At 38.5% G+C, this 22,715-nt stretch overlaps 2 protein-coding genes across 5 annotated transcripts in view; one reads left to right on the top strand and one right to left on the bottom strand.

Moving 5' to 3' along the window:
• The window catches only part of LOC124310322 (homeobox protein Hox-B3a-like), an 11,903-nt gene extending 7,179 nt beyond the window's left edge, over positions 1 to 4,724 (top strand). Inside the window, exons 3-4 of the mRNA XM_046774133.1 lie at positions 2,443 to 2,718; positions 3,751 to 4,724. Coding sequence (XP_046630089.1) covers positions 2,443 to 2,718; positions 3,751 to 4,160 — 686 coding nt within the window. The 3' untranslated portion in view covers positions 4,161 to 4,724. The remainder of the gene's footprint in view (positions 1 to 2,442; positions 2,719 to 3,750) is intronic.
• LOC124296664 (transportin-1) overlaps positions 1 to 22,715 on the bottom strand; it is a 25,753-nt gene extending 3,038 nt beyond the window's left edge. Inside the window, exons 1-15 of one of the 4 annotated variants that reach the window (XM_046746875.1) lie at positions 22,423 to 22,715; positions 21,601 to 21,676; positions 19,615 to 19,794; positions 19,165 to 19,513; positions 18,870 to 19,071; positions 18,309 to 18,702; positions 17,910 to 18,221; positions 17,466 to 17,703; positions 17,040 to 17,329; positions 16,804 to 16,902; positions 16,306 to 16,401; positions 14,617 to 14,692; positions 13,465 to 13,639; positions 13,168 to 13,294; positions 6,136 to 6,530 (exon numbers count right to left, since the gene is read on the bottom strand). In XM_046746875.1, coding sequence (XP_046602831.1) covers positions 13,187 to 13,294; positions 13,465 to 13,639; positions 14,617 to 14,692; positions 16,306 to 16,401; positions 16,804 to 16,902; positions 17,040 to 17,329; positions 17,466 to 17,703; positions 17,910 to 18,221; positions 18,309 to 18,702; positions 18,870 to 19,071; positions 19,165 to 19,513; positions 19,615 to 19,794; positions 21,601 to 21,676; positions 22,423 to 22,527 — 2,700 coding nt within the window. In that variant the 5' untranslated portion in view covers positions 22,528 to 22,715 and the 3' untranslated portion in view covers positions 6,136 to 6,530; positions 13,168 to 13,186. Of the gene's footprint in view, positions 1 to 6,135; positions 6,531 to 12,576; positions 12,930 to 12,963; positions 13,074 to 13,167; positions 13,295 to 13,464; positions 13,640 to 14,616; positions 14,693 to 16,305; positions 16,402 to 16,803; positions 16,903 to 17,039; positions 17,330 to 17,465; positions 17,704 to 17,909; positions 18,222 to 18,308; positions 18,703 to 18,869; positions 19,072 to 19,164; positions 19,514 to 19,614; positions 19,795 to 21,600; positions 21,677 to 22,422 lie in introns of those variants that run through there. The other 3 variants (XM_046746874.1, XM_046746876.1, XM_046746877.1) reach the window with 3 other exon arrangements.

Raw genomic sequence — 22,715 nt, 5'->3', positions numbered from 1 at the left:
AGCCGAATCCGTCTGTCTCCTCTGATTCCGACGACCGCGCTCCCGGTAATCGAATTAACCCCGACCCGGACTCCGGGCGCGATTGCTTCGTTCGGGGTTCCGCTTAACCCCCGGGGGGGTGGCCTAGCCGGCGTTTATACGTACGTCGTCTACATAAGCGAGGAACTGGAGCGACGAGGACCCGTCGACGTTCCAGCGGCGGAAAATTTATTGCGACCACTTCTTACACTCTGCATTGAATTGAATATTATACACCGCGCATGCTGGAGACAGATATTAAGCTCGCGGTGCGGCCAATTTCAAAGTGCTTTGAAGCGATTAAAAGTCGAGACGGTTCGCTGCCTGCGGGAGGGTCGCCTGTATTACATTTCACAGTGTCTAGACTTGGGCGTATATTCTAGCCAATTCGCAGGTTGCGGTTTGGTCCGATGGGGATGGGTATAGAACTCGCAAGACGTCTTTGCGGTCGCAAATTTATGCAGATTTATGCATATTGTATGCATGTTTTTTTACACCGCATGGTTTGACTTTATAGAGGTAAAATGGTCGAATTTTCTCATTGCCCGTTGCTCGTTAATTCTCAACGCAAGGTTCTGATTTTTGAGAAGAGAAATCTAATCTGTCGTTTTTTCATGCTCGTTTATTTTTCACCTTGCCCCGGTCTTACCTAATTGACAAGATGCAAAATAAAATTATTACTTTTTAATTTAGAAGATATCATGGTACTAGAGGGAAAAGAGCGGATATTAATTAATTGTATCATGCACCGTTGCCGGATTTGCTTCGTTTTATTTCCTGTGATCTATAAGCGTCACTTTTCTCGCAGCTTTGCGTTCGCGTTTACGATTTTCCAACGAGAAATAGCCGGTGCGAGTACACATTATTATAGGTATGCAATAACAGCGCGGAATAGAAATTGTATAAGGCTTCCAATTACGTTGAACCGTGAAAATACACCGAAGCCACACCTTTTCGCAACCCTCTTCGAAAGTCCAAAGTAACGTAAGCGTGCCTCGAAGCATCCTCGTATATACATCTTCACGTACGCTATAGCTGGCAGCTAAATACGCGCACTTACTGTAATTAACGGTACACGCGAATTAATTAACCGGTACTTAAGATAAAGTAACTGCGGCGGAAGATGGCGTATAATACACGTATACACGTATACATACAGAAGTAGCGAGAAGTCTTCGAGGAGTCGGCGCTTATGCCGAACCTCCTCCCTTCGATCCCCAGACCTCCGGGAGGATTAAGCACCTCGAGTGCCACCCGCGGGAATCCCTCGTCGAAGAGAGACGCGAAGCTCGTTTCGTGATTTATATAATTTGGCAAAGTGACGAGGTGGGTATCTATGTACGTATAGGTATAGATATACGTCGTTATCGCCGCCGCGAAGTTCTGCCAATCCTACAGTCACCGTTTCAAGGCATCGATTAGCCCCCGAGAATGAATCATCGATCTTTCTTTCAATGATCAGCGGATTGAGTACGAGTGACAAACTAGGCCTGAATTTTGCCCAATCGCAGGTAATGTCAAAACCGTACGCATACCTTATACTCATCTATATACGCTGTATTTGTTTTTCACAATTTCAAAATGTCGAATTACGAAAGTAACTGATGTGCGTACGTATAATACTGCACTCGATCGTTCGGCCGATGATTTATCATTTTTTCAGAAACACATTTCGCATGAAAAATTGCTACAAGAACGTTTATTACAATCTTTTACAGTTGAATTTTTCACCGTTCAGCGATTAGTTTTAGCACGTTCGTAATATGTGTATAAGATAACGTATTTACCGCGTTGTTATCCAAGTTCTTCCAAAGTCGTATAAGGTGGGTGTACGTATAATCTCCGCACAGTCGTCAGCCACCCTCGTACCCCGAGAATCGTGTGGATAACTTTTTCCTCTTCCAGCTATACATACAATACGGGACTGCGCTGGGGTCCGTGTAGATTTGCTACCCGCTAATGCCGGCCAATTCGCGATGTCGTAGCGGCGCAGATTTGAATAGAATACTCGTAAGCAGGGTGAATTTACGATCAGACTGCCGGACCTCGGAGGAAACGAGCCGGAAGATATCCTCGAGCGTTCGCGATTACAACTCAAGGAGCAATAACTAAGCGACGATTAAATTGAATAATGGTTCCGATCGAGTGTAATCTGGTACATGAGAATGCGTTGGAAACGTTTCGACTGCGGTATATTTGAACTCGGGATCGCGAAATGTGAGAAAAATATGCCGGATATCAAAGCTCAATTTTTACTCTTTAGGAAAGACGTGTCATTCCTGTATCTGTTTTACGTACTTCTTTGATACTCGCTGCTCGTCTGAACAATTAAACAAAAGTTTTGTAATTTTTTTTTCGAGGCAAACTGCGACTTCTCGTCGTCTACCGAAGATCTAGTCAGATTTCTTTGTCAACGCCTTATAGGAGCTGTCTCGAGTCTCGTGCAAAGCAGACCTGGCAGCGTTGTTGGTTCAGGAGCGACAGTGAGCGCAGGGGGCGGAAAGCAGAGAAGATCCAGGACGAATTTCACCCTTGAACAGCTAGCGGAGCTCGAAAGACTCTTCGATGAAACCCATTACCCGGACGCGTTTATGAGGGAGGAACTTAGCCAGCGGCTGGGGTTGAGCGAAGCTCGAGTCCAGGTCTGGTTCCAAAACCGACGCGCAAAGTGCCGCAAGCACGAGAGTCAGCTGCACAAAGGTAGGACAGGAAAAAATCTCGTAATACCTGTCGTGAACATCAGCCCGCGGTGAGGTAATATGCCTTGATTTCACATCTACAGACACTTCAGGACAACAGACTTCGTTTTAAGGGGGTCATTTAGTGTGACGGCTGCTTATTTAAAAGTTTTTGGGGTATTTCTTTTAATACAAACCATAGGAGTCAAATTTTTCATAATTTTCACACTATATTGACCTTTGAACAAACTTTGTAAATTTTTGGAGACGAAATATTGACTATAACCTAATGTATACTGTCCGATAGGAACGTATATAAAAATAAATGTGCTTGAGCGTAGACTCATATAGCACTCGTGTAATCAAAAAAAAAAAAAAAAAAAAACGTATTTTGATTTTTAAGCTTGCGGCTCTAGCATCAACTAAAATGACCTTAAAATTTTCGAAATTGAATTTTTTACAGTTTAAAAAAATGTGAAAATTGCATTTTTTCCATTTGTTCAGCTCGTGAAAAAAAAAAAAAAAACTGCCAAAGTAATCATGATTATCCTAGTTCACGCGATAGGTCTAGGTATAATAAAAATGCTGTAAAAATTTTAGCAGGATCGATCTACTGCTGTTTGAGATATCACGTCTACATTTTTGACAAATGCTGTATCAAGAAAAACGCGTTTCAATGTTGGCGTCTTTAAAGTTTGGACCTCGGATTTTGACGCTGCTTCCGCTTCCGCATAGGCCCATCTTTCTAGCCTTGAACTCGGTTCTATTGAGGTGCACACTGTGGCAATGTTTCACTCCAGTGCTCACAACTTCCTCAATTTTTGAAAATTTAGCACCGGCTCTGGACCGAAATATTCTTAAAAGATGTAGCTATAATAATATGCGAAAGAAAACGAAAATCGATTTTTTTTTTCAATTTCAAGACTAGACGACCCCCTTAATTGCATCAATCAGATGAAACTTCATGTACAGTAATTAGTATACAGAATCGTCCTGCATCCTTTCGTAAAACACGAATTGCAGACTGTAAAATATGTTCATCTGTCGGAATCAGGTGTCGGAGGTGGTCTCGTCCTACCGCCCAGGAGCCCGCCAACGTCCTTGGAACCTTGCAGAGTTGCTCCGTACCTCCCAGCGTTGAGGCTGCATCCTCCACCTCCGCCTGGAGTCGCGGCTTCGACGAACTCGGCCACGGGCTCGGCGTTCGACCCGGCTGTCCTCCACTACGCGGCAGCCGGGGGTCTCTTCTGTCTTCCACCCCCGCCGCCCCCGCCACCGCACTCCCATCACCAGCACCATCACCATCAGCACCAGCACCAACACCACGCGCCGCATCCCCTGGGTCTGACGGCTTCTCTTGCCGCTGCCGCGGCCGCAGCGCGGTCAAAAAACAGCAGCATCGCCGACCTCAGGCTCAAGGCGAGAAGGCACCAGGAAGCACTCGGGCTGGACAGGCCGGCGTAGGACTGTAGAAACCTCGTGTTGTAGGTTTATCCTTTGCTCTGTCGGTAGTTTGTAAGTTATACCTATAGTGTATGTATATTGTATTATCACTTCGGTTAGCCGTCGTTGGGGCTGTAATGAATTTTTGTAGACGTATAGATTATACATAAACTCGCGCGGGGATGGCAAGGAAGGAAAAGGAAAGAGGAAAAGGTGCGTGAAAAATTATAGTCGTGTCAATATTTAGATATCCGTAGTTTCAAGTGATTCTCATCATTAATTCATTTCAATGCTGAACCATTGATTATGTTATAGTTCCTTCTTTCCTTTATCGTAAGGGATGGTGTAAAAAGCGAGGCTAAACTATGTGCGACCCCTGAGAGATAGCTGTATATTAGACATACCAAAGAAGCAAAGAAAAGAAAAGTTTCGCTGGATTATAATTTACTTTCGTTCACAAGTATCAATTGACTCGTTATAGACATCTTTAACATTCTTACACGGCTGATAATTAGAATTATTATAAGTAAGAAAGTAGCGATACCGATTAACGATGGAAATATAACACACATGCGCTGTATAAGATTTTGCAGACTCTTCATCGACCAAAGTTAATAATTCATTTTTATTTTCATACAGATTAAAGTTCAGTTCTCCCTGATTGCTCTATTACGTAAAGACACAATATCGAGTTCAATCTTGCTTACACGCATAATTTTTTATTTGCGCAACCCTTGTTATTTGTTTTAGAAAATCAGCTTTAATCCTTTTACACCCTGATTCGAAAAGCAGAGGAAACAGAAAGCATGGTATAATTATCTGACAAAGAAAATTTTCAACAATTCTGTTTCAAACTAATACTCCGTGAACTTGTGACGCATCGGACCCGATGTGCAGCGATGCAAGCATAATGCGGAAATAACGCAGAGCTTTCGATGTTTCAGATTAACCTTTCAAAACTTTGCGCTTGCACATGCACAATTGTACATCAAAGAGTGCATAATCTTACTATTAGCTTCGTGATCCAGGTGATGGGTATTTTCTGCAGCAAGCTCGTACCTCTTTACACCTCTCTACCTGAAAGATCTTCAAAAATTTAATAGTAAACAGTAAAAATGCTCCAACTTACAAGCCGGGAAATATACATACGTGGAACGTCGAGGACGGTACAATAACACAACGGAGTGGTGCGGAAATCGGAAAGTTCGGGGATGGTTGGAGGAACTCGGAACTGGGAAGACATTATTCTTGGGGGATGATTCACGGTCGGTCCAACTTGGCTCGGACGAATCCCTGTCTACGTGTATACGCGGTGGTCGCGGCACCGGCAGTGAAGGCGACCGGACTGACTCCGGGTAGAACGCGCTAATGCAATAACTGCCCGACGCCAGTCGGATAAATCAAGGAGAAGAGAGAGCCGCGTTGTGTGTAGTAGATGCTGCAGCCCGGCAACCGCTTGCTCACTCGCTCGTCCACTCGCAACGCGGGGGTGCCGGTAATCGCGTTACTCCCCCCCCCCCCTCCCCACGTGACCCCTGGGCGTCGTTAGGGGGCGCGCGATCGCTCTCCGAGAAATTCGGAACGCGGATCGTGGAACGAGAACCGGCGTTCCAAATTCAAAATTCAAAATTGCGATTTATTGCCGGGTTGTAATGAATTGAAGAGTATATTATCCGAATCGCCGGATCAAATTAATTTCTGGGGAATGAAATTACATGACATGCGGAATATTTGGACATTAGAACATTGAATTGGATTCCTTCATCAAATCTTGCAATCCTCAAAATTGGCGAGAAAAGATTATTCTTGGTACGATAAACAAGATTTTCGACAATATCTCATTCAATCTGATCTTCAGGTTTTTTTTCAACTGCACGAAAGAAAGCTCAATAATTTCTAGTCGAAAAATCGTTGCGATGAGTTTGTAAGAATATCCATGCAGAGGATATATATTATACACTTGTATACCTATGTATACCCCCACATACACATATATACCTCTACCTGCTTAGTGTGCAGTGTATCCCAATTCCCCCGGGTGAAATAAAGCGGAGTATAAAATGAAATAAAAAGAAATCTTCGCAGGGCCAAGATAATTTCGCGGAGAGTCTCGTCGCTTGTTTTAATCCGAGTTTCAAGAAGTTTTTCTCCCGCGCGCCTAAATTGGCCATCATTTGTCTGTCCCCCTGTCGCCCTCCCTTGCACTCTAGGCTCCAAGTTACTTCGCTTAGTCAGGGAGCAGGGCGGACGCTGAATGGCGGTGTTAACTGCGATATAATATCCTTGCTCGCGAATGAAAACCCAAAACCAAACGACCATCGGGCCTTGCTAGGAAGAACAATCAATTACGTTCCTCGGGTTACCGCAGAGCGAGAGCCAAACTAAGAGTACCTGCAACAAACATTTATCATCGAGATATTTTTATTCCGAGCTCCATTCAATTGTTAAAAACCTCCTGTGGTGTGTATTTCTTTCGTGCCCTTTTTCGTCAGTAGATCACTCTCAATTCTGTTATGCGGTACAAATCCTTATGTTCTATACGTATGTGAATGTATGTATCCACATGCAAATGTGCCGATTCAAAGATGCTGGGATAGAAGGTGCATGGGAGTTCAATTAACGTTAATGTTTAATAGAAAAAGAATGCCGAGATTTACAGCCGGTCGTCCACGGCCTACGTAACATTAAATAATAACGCCGCGATTGCTGGCGAGGGCGAACCCCACCCCTTAACCCCCAGATATATATCATCGCCTGGCAGTTATGTGTGTCATGAATTTTAGATTATCCTTGGATTAGATTAAGGGGTGGGGTCACTGGAAGCGTAAAGGGGCACCCCACAAGCACAGTGGCACGGTTCCTCCTTTTCTCCCGCTCTCGCAACATTCTTATAATAGAAAGTTGAAATCTTTGGTTCAACCTCGGTGCTTGTTGAATAATTTTGAAAAAACAAAAATCGTTCGGAATGTTAAGCGCGTTGAATCTGAAATCTACGTAGAACTGAATTATCCAACTTCGCTCAATCATCAGGGTACAGGGTATTTATCACCGGGACGTCATTCAGCGCATGTTGTATGTAAACCAACCGTATCAAAGCGAGCAATTTGATTTTGTTAAAGGGGTGCGTATAAGGGAAAATTTGTTCTATTCGGATCACGCGTGACAGTATATTTTCCAGGATAATATTGAGTCGGATGAATTTGAATGGGAATGGTGTACAGATTCGCTGTGAAATAAAGTGAGTAGATTCGAATAATGGTGGGAAGGGGGAGAGGAAGGGTGGTGCGAATGTGTCTTTTCGAGGTAAGCGCGTGGAAGTGGCGATGGTGGGGAGATTACAGCGGGTCGGAGGGCTCGAAGGTTGTGAGAAGGAGGAATCGGAGGTGGAGGAGGAGGAGGAGGAGGGAAACGAGGAGCTAAACGGAGTTTCCGTTTTCGTTTTGTCGTCCGTTTCCGCCCCCTGGGCAGCAACGATGCCGAATCAATTCGAGTAATAGAGTGGCGGCCGGGAGGCGGGGAGATTAAATCGAGGGTATCGTAGAACGGTTCCCCCTACCAGACTCTCTTCGACCCCCGCGTGATCGGGGAAAACGGATCATTACCACACCTGTCCTTCAAGCTGAAGTTGAACCGTGTGAGCGACCCTAATCAAGAGAACCAATCACTTAGCGAGTGTCCTGCATGGAGGCGGCGGAGAAGGGGATCAGCATCCCGTTGAGACCGATCGGGAATAGATTTAACGCAACCACGCTTGCGTGCGACCAAACTCAAGCATGTGTTTGTCTACGTGCACACGTTCCTTTATCCGTAAGAGGAAACCAGTGTAGTCGCATGTATCGAGCCGCGTACGTTTAGCGCGCCACAGTAATCCCTCGTGACTGATCGATTAGTTTCAAACTTGTAAAATTTCGAACTTATTTATTATTGAGATGATTGCTTGAGCTGTGCAAGTGATCGCAGAGCGTGACTTATGAAATCTCTTCACGAAACTATAATGACAGAAATATGACGATAATGGATAGTTGAATTACATGCATCATACAATTGCGTGAGTTTTAGTTAAAATCTTTTTTATTTCATCTGAATTGTTTCATTTCTCTAATGAACGACGTGGTGAAACTCTTTCTCAGTACGTGGCTATAGCTTGTACCGTGTATGAACATGTTTTATACATCACGGTATGCGTACAATCAGGGTGATAATAATGTTTTACAATTTTTAGTCGGATAAAAAAAATGATTGTGAAATACTTACGGGACTATGCTAACTACATGCAATATCATTGATCGAAAAATTTTCAATATCATCGAACTTGCAACACATTACGGCGTCCTAATATAGCTGCAGCCATAAAATGTACGGTTGATGAACCTCAAATAGTTCCATACAGGGTGCGTAATACCCTCAGCTTTTTGACTGTGGCTATATTAATCATACGTATATTGCTTTCGTAACCCCGACGGTTTTTATGGCGTTTACAATTACAGAAGAGCATATAGCAGCGACAGCGGCAGTGACAACGCCGTAAAAGTCGATTGATGAAAAAAAAAAAAAAAAAAAAAATATGACAGTATAAATACAATGGCGATGTTTAAATCTGAACCGACAGAAAAAGAGATGAAAAAATATTAACATTAACAATTGCAGAATAATAATAACAAATAATTGTCACCGCAAGGATAGGATCATCAGGTACAAGGAACAGTCCTATCAAGTTTCTCTCCTTTGAAAAGAACTTGTAATATTATTAACGTCGATTATTAAGTATGGATAGAGAGTTCCCAGCGATCATGACAGATAGTGTGCTGGATAAAGATGATCTTCTACTCATATAAGTTTAAGGGGATGCTATAATCAGTCATCACCGACTGCATTAAGGATGTACAGGCGTGTAGGTCAAAATCCTGCTAGGTCAATGAAAATTGTACAAATTGATCTCACTTTTATTTTAAACACCTGTGTAAAATTTGGAAAGCATTATCTCAACCTTACCGGCATTATTTTTCGTTTAATTGTGCGTAATTTTGCATTGATTCTTACAGGAAACTGTCAGGCTTAATGTAAAATCACGAAAAATTAAAAGTAAAATAATTCAGGTTCAGACAACCGCTTCCAAATTCTATGCAGGGTTTTAAAGTAAAAGCAAGAACAATTTCTATAATTTTCACCCACCTGGCACGATTTCGACCTACACGCCTGTACATCGTTAAATGTCTTCCATTTTGGCTATCATCAAAGATTATGCATCATACCGCAAAGGGCGTAACGGCCGATTTCTACGTGCAATTTTGAAAAAAGAAACACACCAACACATTTTTGCGTGAAATGAAAACGTGGACTTGGATATTTGGTGATATCTAAATCCACGTTGAGATTGAGTATATCTCCTTAAACCGTGATAAAATATTATACAACGTGAACAACATACGTCTAGTCAAATTTCTCAGAGGATAGAAACCACTTCCAATATTGCCTGCACGGAACGTTCTACAATGGATATATAATTAATAAAATACACCGCCTAATAGTACTAGCAGTCATCGTGGGAAAAAAGAATTAAAAATAATTATAATAATAACCGTAACGTAGCATTAAGTGAGAGATATTATAATATAATTATTTAACCACGTTTATGGCTCGTCGTCAGTCTATTACGCTATAGTCTCATGCAGTAATAACAACAACAGCGACAACATCAACAATAATAAAAAAAAATAAAAAATAAAATAATAATAAAGATACAACAATATATTTACTTGTGTTTTTGCCGTTTAATTATTACTTCAATATTCGATCACCGCCCCTAATTACCACAAATACATACATTATAATCCCATACATTCATTTATGACTTCCCCTTCAGCATTTTATTTTCACGCTACGCTTACGCAACTTGCAATAGAAATTTGGTACTTTGTTACACATAATTAAATTGAAAGGAAAAAAAATATGCTAATAGTAAAACATTGATTGAAAAAAAATAAATAAAATAAAATAAAATAAAAATATCTATCAATCACAATTCCTTTCGGTTGTCTAATAACATTTAAATTTTTATGATCATACTACGTTACACATAAGTAGCGCGTATTTAAGCTTCCAACTTTCGTGCTCATTTGTCAATTAATTACGTCATACCAGCTGTTCTTTTTCGCTTTCTTTCGGTATCAGATCAGACAGTCGGAATTCACCGCAACACACGCAACTAGGTAAATTTTTAACTGATTAAACGGGTTGAAATATCGTCTTGGAAATAATAATAATAATAGTATTTATAATAAATAAAAATAAATAAAAAGATTACATTATTAAAAGATTCTTGGTGAATTCGAAGATTAACGCCGAGGGGAAGTGGAGCAGAAAAATGTTAAAATCTTACGAGTTACAAGTTGACTGATTGACCGTCTGATTGCGACCCGACTCATTCGGCAATATGGAAAAAGTTGTAAATGGGGAAAAAAAAAAAAAAAAAAAAGACAGTCATTAATATCACAAAAATGGCGCAGGCAGGGTTAGGAAAGGACTAATTTGGGATCAGATTTATCGATGACAATTACTGTCAAGTGATTGACAAACTAACATCAGTTGAGTAGGGAGCGATCACATATCACCAATACGTAATCTGAAAGTTTTCAGCTCTTTTCCTGATCTTTCGAGTTCTGATTGGACGTCCAAAGACAACAGACTTCGATAGAACTTTGATCGAAATAGTTTTGCTAATAATAACATCACCTAGCGACAGTTAATGGAAATGTGAAGTATCAATCGTGAGTAAACCTTTGTATACATAATTTACGTCACGTGTGGATGATAAATAAGAAAATAAAGAAAAAAAATTAAAAAGAAAACTACAAACAGAAATCCTAAATCAACAAACAAAATAATTAAGGAAATAGAAATTTGAAGTCTTGTATCTTTCGATATCGCTTTGCTTGCCACTAGCATTTCTTGTTCCCTGCCATTCACATTACTTTATTAAAGCTTTCCAATTTGGGATTAATTTGCTGAGACATTAACGTAAAACAAACATAGACATCGAAATTTCTTGCGTAAACTGAGCTTTACTTATTTAAATCTTAACAATATTCTTGGGTTGATAAAGAGCAAAAAAAAATAAATAAAAATGAAAAAACCCAAATGTGTGGAATAATAAACTTTTTTTCCTTCGTTTCTAGATATTATAAGAGTTTTTCAAATTTATGCGAATAAAAGGCCTGATCGCATTGGCCTTGCATTAATCATAGTCTCGAATTATACATTTATATGTTGAACACGAAAATCCCCCCCTCCCTAATTTTTTTTATGGGTCAATTGCGTCGTTTTGATAATAATTAAAAAAACTTAATCCTTCAACTAAAAGTTAAATAATTTGGAATATTTGAAGCTTAATCGCATTTGTATTTGCAACTAAAGCGCGCAATATAGCGCACTTGTGCGATTGATTGATGAGTATGCGTGTACTCGAAACTGTTTCTGAAGATTATAACAGTTCTGGATATGAGCTTTTTAGTTCTTTGATGTAATCTAATTCATCGTTACGCGATAAAACAAAGCTTTTTTTGTATTTCTAATCGGATATTATTGCGCCATGTTACTTTTTTCATTTTGTAGACCACCGATTCTCTTTTAGCCAGTCACTACTCTTAATTACAAAAACAGCACAGTTTATACAGTATTTCACTTATATCGAACATATCATTTACGATATAAATCGTTGGTACCGATCTTTGATAACTGGTAGTAAAAAATTTTTTTTCAACAATTTCTAAAACACGTTGGTTGACACTGATCGATCTTATGAAGAGACAAAAAGACATGATGCAAAATTCTTCTTATTCTTTTTTCCCCCCTCTTATGCCTTGTAATTTACAATAATAAAAACATACAAGTTTGGAAAAAATATATATATATATATATCAAGGTCGAAAGAATTTTGCGCGGCTGCTCGATGAGAAATATATAATACGTTCATTTGTCTACTTTAACTGTTTTTTCTCTCACGTAAACAAGCGATTTATGGCACTCGATTGCCGGAAGAAAAATACATGTACATACATAATGTGTACGTAGCTAAGCGCATACGAGAAAGTGAAGATAAGAAGAGTCAATTGTTTCTCTCATATTGGATTAGCACAAGAATATTAATCTTGAGCAGTGCGCAGTAGATAATATAAGCCAGTAGTCTTGATAATAAAGAACTGCAGCTTGATTGCATTTTGTTTTTTTTTTTTTTTCTTTTTGTACACTTGGGCGTAATATGCCAACCAGTGTATGAATCACTAATTCAATTTGCGCGTATAACCGCACACTCCTACGTTTTCGCGGTACCATAAATGACCGCCGTGCGGTACCTTTCTCTTCCCTCCCTTTTCTCCACACTAAGTGGTGATGATACCCACAATAACCCACCCTCCCTCCCACCCTGACCCACCCTCCCTTTAGTTCCCCTCGGCCGCTGTGTGTTGATACGTTTTATTTATGTGTTTATATACTTTGTTTTTTCCCTTTGTGATAGTATTTTCTTTCTCATTTTCTTCATCTTTTCGAGTTTTCATCCGCCGCATGGATTACTATTTTGTTTATCGTTTCAGAATGACAAACGATTACATTGAGATCGTGCATTTTTCCGAGGGCCTCACAACGACGACGAGACGGTTACGACGATTACGAATACGTTTACGAGATGACGATGACGATGAGAAGAGGCCGTGGTTTCACCCACCCACCCTGTCCACCCAGTATTATTATTCCCCGCCCAACCCCATTCGGCCTGCCCCGTACAGCGGCCGTCTGAAAAATAAAAACAGCAGGAAGTAACTCGGTATATCGACAAACTGTCTTTTTTCGTATTGAAATCTATCAGTTGGGGCTTGAAGCGTGAGAAAATGTCGTGGCCAAAATTCAGGAAGCCTTCCGATACTTCGATCCTTTGATCTAAATTACACACCAGCCGTAAATTAGTTCGCGTACTTAATTGACTGATCAAGTCGTCACAAACTAAGTATCTACAATGTTAATATGTACTTACAATAAGTAGGCGGGGCTGCTCAGACGCCATACATGCCATGAAGCCGCTCACTAAGCTGTGGCGGAAATTGGTCGGAAAATCGTTTCCAGTTTTCTGCACCAACTTGATTTTTGAACCCATGCAAAATCTGTCAATTTAAATTTTATATACATTACTCTTTCGTCAAACCCAGCAAAACTATGTCAGTCAACTTGTCTCATAATTAAATTTGAAATTTGACCAATTTTTTTACATCATATCATAGTTGGCTGGAAATTTTGATTTGAGCATATTTGAAAGCAAAGCACGTATACACACTTTGTGGAACATGTCCTTAAGATCGTCTCTAGGTGTAACCCAGGAAGCGACAGCATCACAGAAGAAGATAAAGTCTGGTACAACACCGGCAGGATTAACAGTAATCATTTGGCACATGCCTCTAAATGCTGAATCCTTCTCCTCGTTATCTCGTATATTCCTTAGCGATGTGCACCTATTGATAAAGGTTAAAATAACATTAGAAAGTCTACTCTGATAATCAAAGAGTATTAATTTAGAATGTAGATCTACATTGTTATCCTCTGCGACAAGAGGTTTATAGATAAGTGGTATAGTTGAGGAATTGCTTGCATGGAACAGAGTCGTTGAAATGTTCAAGCAATAGTTTTCGTTTTAACCAAATTTTTACATTGCGTAGAAACGACAGAAAACTCATTTCACTTTCGATGCAAGTAAAATTGATTTTAGTCTTGTCACCCCCTGATCTTCTGCCTGAGGATATCAGCTGAAAGCTTTACATTAATCCTTTGTAAGAGATGATAATAAGAACAAAGAATGAGAGACGAATTTTTTAATCACGAAAGCAGCAATTTGGATGACTAAACTGTTACCTTGCAAAGGATTAACGTATGAAAAAAAAAAATAGCAGAATTATCAACACGAATTACATATTGGTAACAATCAGAGAGTTCATCGTGGCATTGAAAGATTAAATAACGTGTTACAAAAATTATGTATAGGGTACGCACTAGAGGACACAAGTTAGTACTAGTATTAGGGATATTACTTCCTGATACCAAAGTCAAATTTTGTGGTAGTAACTGTAATTATTATACGTACTCACTGAAAACAACCATAAAAATCTATGTACCGGTACTCGAGCGGTACTATAAAGTAATTATAGATAGCGACGATTGGACATTTTTGAAGTATCATATCGATAATGATTTGTATCCAATTTTTGTTGTTATGGACAGAAAGACGTTAGATGAACACTCCAGGACCGTTTCTGGTCTAGAGCAATGGGTACGCAACGACTCAAAAATGACTATATATCAATGCAATTAATTATAGGGATCAGGAATAATAATAGATAAATAGTGATAATACGTAATAAAATACTAATAAAAATAGGATATAATAATGTAATGATAATAGAATGTAATAATAATAATTAAAAAAGTTACACACCACTGTCGGACAAACTGCTGTAACATGGGGGCGACGTCGTGGGGACACACATAACCTAGGCGACCGATCGTTATGGCTACGTTTCATTTCATTTCATTTCGGTAAGTAGTGAAGTGAAGCGAAGTGTAGTGAAGTGACCGGAAACACAAACAATAAGACAAACTGATAGCGAACCAACAACCAACTCAGGCGAATATTCTGCTGCGTGTAACTTTAATAAATTCATAATTAATCAATTAATCAATTAATAATCAATATCAATAACAATCAATAGAGACAAGGTAAACACAGGTCAACGTATCATCAATCAACATATCAAATACTTATAATAGTAAACATAGGTAATACAACTATCCTAGTTGCTGAAACAATAGGAAAAATTATAATAGCTGCACACCAAATAATTAATTTTTGAAGTTCATTTGAAACGAACGAAAATTTAATCAATTATTTTCCGTTATCGCGTGATTTCTTTTCATAATGTCCATCGAGTATAGCATGTAAAATTCCCTAACTTTTCACTAACTTTTCCCTACCTTGCACTGGTCTTTCTTGACCAGATGATTCAACTTTTTTTACACTTTCTATATCTGTTTTCAATGTAAATATTTCAAATACTTGGCGAACTGATCTTAAAATAGTATCAAAAACTTGATAACAACATTCCCGAAGTTTATCTTTTGTCATTGTTAAGAAAATAATTTTCAATTTTTCCATACATTCTCGCTGCTAAACAAAATTTGACAATCCTATAATTTCCAGTTCTTCTGACTGCTGGACACCATGTTTTAAAAGACTACATACAAGTTGACACATAAAAAATTTATTCGTAAGCCTTGATATCAGGTTCATGTAAATTATGTTTAGAGTCTTATCACTTGACCTTTTGTGTAGAAACTCATAATGAAAAACATATTCGTACGAAAAGTTACTTTGAAAATATTGAAAAACTTGTTCCAAGTATTCAGTTTTGGTTTTATATGTTGAGTGTGGAGTAGATAGAGTATTTTGATTTACAAGACTCTTCACTACAAGCACTTTTAACTTTGCTCATATCATTGACGTAACGTTTGCATTTTACAATTTTACTATAGTATTTTACTCGGTAACTTTTTACTATTTCTAGAAACAGTATGATAACATTTTACCAGAGACATGCAATGCTACCAGATTACAAAATCATGTTCTTCAGAAAAGTCAACTTGTATACATCCCTCAAATATTTGTCGTTCTACCCTGTACATGAAACGGCTAAAGGGATTTGTGATTGGTAAAATTATACAGATCTATGCTGAGAATCAAACCACTGAAAATATTGATTTTCATGACGAATCAGAACTAGCTGAACGAAAAAACTGTCAATAATTAAAATTCTACAGGAACCAAATTCCATGACTACAAAACAAGCAACAGTAATGATAATAAGGTGACAAATTTTAATCAAACAAACTCATAGATATACCATATTGATTCAACATATTCCGTCCGATTGTTCGATATTTCAGTTTCAACTTTCAGTTCATTTTGTATATTATCAATATTTTCTTGCCGAGTACACTACCTTCAATGTGATTCTTCGATATGTATTAGGCTCAAGCCATACAACGGGTGCAGCTGCTTTTCGGCAGTCCGCAGTGGAAGTGGGTACAAAATAAGTTTCGACAATTTATTCAAAGTTGCATAACTTACCGGTATTTTCCAGGAGTGTCTTAGGCGCATTAGGTCGGTTGATTATGTCAATTAGCTGTGACAGGATCAAAGGAACGTACGGACTTGTGTCACCGCCTGTTGAAAAGAGAAAATTTCTAATAAAAAGTTCACTATAGTCATAAAAACTCACTTTTAAACTTCTCATCTTTTTAAGCAGTCACTTTGGGGGAAACCAATTTAGAAACGTTTAGCATTACATAATAGGTATTCAAAGTTTAAAATTCGACGAAAAGCATAGGAAAAAATCGAAGTCAGAAACGGTCATCACGATTTTCTTATAGAATTTTAGAAACGTTATTATTTGTCAAGGCTTTGGTCATTGATAAAATAAATATTCTCAGTAGAGGACGATATAATTTTTAAATTGAAAACTGAAAATTGCGTCAAGTTTTTGTGGACGTTGAAGTGTAAACAAATAAATGAATAATCTGAAAGAATTTGTTGCTTAATGAACAGATCGAAAATGTTAGAACTTACCAAGTTTTATAGATATTTCTCCAATAGCCCAAGTTGCGTTGTTACACACTGATATGAATTCAGGGTTCAAGTTCTGACCAAGGATAGGCATAAAGTCCGCTAAAAACAAATTTCAAAATATGATTACTTGAAGAATTTGACGCAGTTAGGTAATAAGCTTTATGTAAATTGAATATACTAGCTGCACCATATTTTCAATACATAAAATTAGGTAATAATCATGAAAGTGCACTAACGTATGCAGGGTAATACATGTTGGAAACACGCTTTTGTGAGGTCTCCAAGTAGGGCAAAGCTGCTCTGCCTAACTTCAGACATTGGATCCTGCATGCACTGATACAGCAACTGCATCACGTTGCTATCGAGCACCAAATTCTCTATTTCTCCATCCAAACCTTCTGCCAAACCACTTAACAGATCCAATGCAACGATCATAAAGTCTTTATCAGGTGCATCGAACTGTTCAGGACTCTGCGTGTTTGCAATATGTTGGTTCAGTGTCTGCTCGACTAACGAGATGCATCGCCTGCAAGAGAAACGCAAAATGAAAGTGCATATCAACGTACGCTATAATGCAACGGAAATAACAAAAAAAAAAAAAAACTGATTCAATTTAATCTTTTCATTTTTACTAATACGAGTTGCAAAATAACTTTTCACACCTGTAGACTGGTTTACAGTAAGGAAGAAACCCTGATTGTAGTGCAGTGGCAACAGACGACAGACACTCCAACAATGGAAAGAGGTCTTTGTCTTCATCCTTCAATACATTCCACTTATTAATTAATGGTGGCATGAGCAAGTTGATATATTCAGGCTTATTCAAATGCCGACCAACTGAATCTGCCAGTGTCCCAATCGCATCGTAAAGTATCAGTAAGTTTTTGTGTTGGTACTTTCCTGTTGGATTAATATAATACGAAACGTTGGAAATTGTTGTGAAGTTCACAAAGACGAAAATCTACGTTTCAGCAGAACTATAAAAATGCCATGGTATTTACTTTGTATCTAATTCAATGTAAACCTTAGCTTAAACAGGCTTCAAGTGAACTTATACCGGCTGCATAAGTAAAAAGAAAAGGTTTGTTGATAAGAAATATACTTGCCGAAAGCAAAGACTAGTGTTTCCAAAATAAATCCTAGGTAAGGAACCAACTCCGTTGATGCTTCCTCTTCGAGGGTCGCAAATGCAGAACATGCCGCTTCTTGGACTCGTTTATTTCCGTCAAGAACTCTTTTGAGCAACTCGGTCATCAAAGGTTTAAGATGTGTGTCGTGGGGTTGCGAGCAAACCCAATGTGCATACCTGCTCAAAGTCCAGCAGGTAATGGAACGTACAAGCGCCTTTTTATCACCAAGACAGCCAATCAAGTAGGGTATCAGTTCAGACAAATGTGGTATCATCCCAGTCATGCAACCTAAGAGGTTAGATCGTGATATACTTTATTCACCAAAGTTTAGTACCAACCGACAACTAAATGCATTATCAGAAAAGTCTCAATTACCTTCGGCAATTGCTCCAAGGGCGAGTATTCCTGACTCTTTGATTTCCCAGTCTTGATGGAAAAGAGTCTCTTTTAATATTGGTACCAAAACTGGAAGCAATTCTTCTCCAAATACGTTGGCGAGCATGTCCAGAGCAGCTGCTGAACATTTTCGTAGATTCCAATCGCTGAGTGTCGAATCATCGTCTCCACCGTCTTCAGGATCGGAATCGTCATCGTCACCTACTCCATTGTCATCTGAGTGTTTGTTAATTGAAGTGTGGTGTGTATTATGTGTTCTAGACTTGTGAAACCTAGGCCTTATGTCCTCCTCCCTGTCTGGGATCATCTCATCCTCCTCGACATCACCTTTCAATAAAATGATGTCGATCTCAGAGTACTTCATACCTCTGACCTGTAAAAATTTTTAAACTGAGCCAGCCGAATCACACGAAATTGAGAACATTGTAAGAAGTAATTATATTCAAATTTAATATGTAACATATTACTACTTTTGATTGAATAATGTTAGTATTAACTGGGTTTTAGAGATCTCTGAGATTAGCTTGCTTTTTCACTTACCAAAACAGGAACTAGCCTCGTTAAATGTGGAGCAAGTGCCTCTTTACATATTTGCTGCTCTGCTAACGACAGCCAAAACTCACAAGCTTCAAGAGCAACACCTTCGTCGGGATCTTGGGTTCTCATGAGCATGTACTCAATGATATTGTGCATATGAGGTATAAGTCTATCCATTCGGACTTCTAGAAGCATGACCAGCGCCCTATAGATTGAATCAAATTGAAATCGCATTAGCAATCTTAAGGATTTAATGAATAACTAAGCAGTATAAATTTAAATAAATGTTTAATTTTACCTGCAGACATTTTTTCGAACTTCTGGATCGTCGTCCGTCGCTAAATAAAACAAATTTTCTAGAAAGCTATCGATGTGAATCATCAGAGCTTGGGTTCTGTTGATTATGAAGTGATTGACACAAGCAATAGCATGAGATCTAATTTTTGGGCTGGTGTGTCTGAAGAATTGGAGAAACTTGGGAATGAGAACATTCAATGGACGATTCAGCGCATCCGAGTCTAATAATTCTGCCGAGTCTTCACAGATCTTCAATAGAGCGCCGAAGGCCCCCTCGCATACATTGTAGTCTTGAGAATCCAGCATCTGACAAAGTGCCGGTAGAAGTTCCGGCCAAGATGTGAGCTCACCTATGTTGCATTACAAAAATAAGATAAGAGTGTAATTTCAACAGAGGTTTTCTTTCTTGTACCATAAATTCTCAATATAATTACTAATCGTATCACCATACCTTTTGACGCGACTGTTGTTATCAGAATGCCAACTGTAGCACGAATCAGTGGGGAAGGATCTCCAATTGCAGAAAGACATTCTTGTTTTATGAAATTTGTCACTTCAGGTACAAATATGTTGAAGTGCGCTTTTACGTTGTTCTTCAATATTAGTCCGCTCAAAGACCTTGTTGGTTCATCTGTCATTAGAGAATTTTCTTAATTCGTAATGCAGAATTATAGAAAATAATTGACTCCACCTAATTTTTATACAAGTTTCATCCAATTACCTACTATTTGCATAACGAAAACTGATCTTGCCTAAATTAAGGTAACTCAAGATTGATTGAAACCCAGTGTGAAAATATAATTTAGACAGTGAATACTGCATGAAAGAATTTCTGATTTGCTGGTGTAAGATAATTTTTCTGTCAATCACGATGAATAACATTTTGGTCGCGGGACGTTCGCAGCAGTCCATTTTTAGAACTCAAAATTGTACAGTAATCAGCCTACATGAAACTATTTCAAAGTTACAAAATCTTTTTACGTAGGATGCTTGTTTTTGGGATACAATACTTGAATAGACTAAATAATTAAAGAACGAAACTTTTGACTTTACATTCTTGCCTAAACGCTCACATTTGTGGTAGATTTGTGAGATGTTGTGTTTTCGATTAATTTCCAACAACTACCTTAGTAACTAGTTATATATAGTTGATTTGTCATTAGCATTCTTAATCAAAACATGTAACAAAGCATTCGTGTTTTAAAGAAGTTGGATATACACGTTACTTCAATTACCTATATCGGTTAGTTGGTTGGGCTGTCATTTTTGGTTGTATTGATTATTTTTACACAAATCAATATCGCAAATTATCTTCTCAAATACTCTTGGTTGTAGGTGATTTCATAGCGAATATTATTTATATATTCATCATGCATGTTCAAAGTTTCTCAACTAACCATTTGACATAGGAAAGATGCAACACAATTTTTGTTTGACATCCTATTATGAACTTTGTTCACACAGTTTTCTTTAGCGTTATTAATAAGCGTAGGGAAATATCCATTGTTAGTCAGTATGTGTTTAATCAATCACTGATTCAGTTGTCTTGCTAGATTTTATTTACGTATTTTCAATTTATACGAAATTGATCGGATTCGTGGAATTTGTAAACTACATCTTTAACGTAGTGTACACGGACACACAAGATAATATTTCGGACGCACCTTCCAAAAAAGGGAAGACCATAATCTAACCTCGCAATGACTTTACTCTCTAATTTTTCCATGAACAGATAAACAACCAAAAGACTCATTGGGGAGCCAATGGCCACACCCTCTACTTGCCTATATCATTGATTTACATGTACAGAATAGATAGTTTCGATGCATTACTTTCACACCACGTAAGAATTCCATCTTTAATAAAGTGATTTTATGTCGAGGGAGATTAGTTTGCAATTTTGGGAAATGTTAATGCTCTTTATATTTTCTACTAATGACTAGGAATCTTTTGTGACATGATACGTAGTTTCACATAAAATACAGCTTGGTGGTCGTGAAATTATATGTTATACAATTGGTACTTAACACTAACAATCTATAGGGGACATGTAGGCACTTTGCATATTATAAATAGAAAATTTCAAATATCTGTCCAGCTCGATGCTGATGCAGTAGCTCACGAGTCAATGGTTAATTAAGTTATTTTGATCCATAGAAAGCTTCATAAGGTATTTTTCAAGTTTAACATATGTCCCTATTTGACAACATCTCATTAATTTCAGATAAGCATTCCTTAGTACTGATCAACATGTTTTTATAACTGTGAACTGCTGTGATAGTTAGTTTGGGGTGTTCCTTAAGGCCAAAACGTTATTTATCAAGAAAAAAAAAGTAACTGTAAACTTGAAAGTTGCTTTCACTGAAAAGTTGTTGAGGTTTCTTTCTTAATTACAAATAAGTAGCGATTAAAATGATAAATGTGGAGAATGTCATACCTTCGGACGTCAATTTCGTCAAGACAAATATCAGGTAGTTGTTGAAATCTGGAAATTTGTTGAGTTCTTCCAATTTCTGTAACACGTCTTTGGTTAAAGAAAATAAATACTTGTGTACAAGTAGGTAGTAATTTGGCATCGCCTAAAGAGTGAAGAGTTGTTTTGAAAATTGGATCAAGATCAAAGTTGTGACTCAACTCATTATTGATACCTCTAAATGAAAGTGAGAACAGAGATAAGAATCTATTTTTGATTCCCAAAATGAAAAATTATCTAACCATCCAACTCATTGCTCGCTAAGTGCTGCTGAATTAATTAAAAACTCTTGAAAGAATATTGAAAATGAGAACGTTAAACAATTTGTGCAAAAAAAAAAAAAAAAAAATAGAAGCAAATACGAAGCTGTACTAAATTGACAAAAAGACATTTTCGAAACTTGAGAAAACCTACGGAGTTAGAATAAGAAGTAGCCGCGAAGATTTGACACAAGCTACTGATGCCGTATCAGCGTGGAGGCAAATTGCTAATTGTAATATTTTGTAAATACGTCGAAATATTTGACCGGGAGCTGAGCGGGTAAATGAAACTAAAGTACTGTCGCTTCTGAAATGAATTAAAGATCGGGTGCAGCCAGGATGCGAGATAGGAGGTGATAAATTGCGATTATTCGAACGTCACTCGACACTGGACGGTTTTCCAGGTTGAATAATTTGTCAATAAAAGCACGCCCTTGGCAGCGCAGCGCAGATTGGCAAGTATTACAGAACTTCTGCTGATCGTTCAACGCGGAATAAATTTTCAGTGTAAATAGGGTAAGGATACTTGTTGCACGGCACGTTGGGTCGCTGTGTCTGGGCTCTGAGACTCCTTCAACAGTGTCAAAATTTGCCTAAGTCCCTCCTCCTGCGGTTGCCACGCCATTTTCATTGTGTTTTTCAACGGCACCACGGAACAGTCAGCCTTCTCTGACCTCGCAAACTTAACGGAAGCCGGAAGAACTGTCTACCCCCACGCCGTGTCCAGAATTTGAAGCAAGACTGACGGCTTTTAAACGCCTTCGCGGTGACAAGTTGGGCGAAAATTCACGTGATTCAGAAACGACGCGGCAATGCCTA

The sequence above is a fragment of the Neodiprion virginianus genome, chromosome 1, assembly GCF_021901495.1.
Source record: "Neodiprion virginianus isolate iyNeoVirg1 chromosome 1, iyNeoVirg1.1, whole genome shotgun sequence".
NCBI lineage: Eukaryota > Metazoa > Arthropoda > Insecta > Hymenoptera > Diprionidae > Neodiprion > Neodiprion virginianus.
This window is presented reverse-complemented; position numbering and strand designations above follow the sequence as displayed.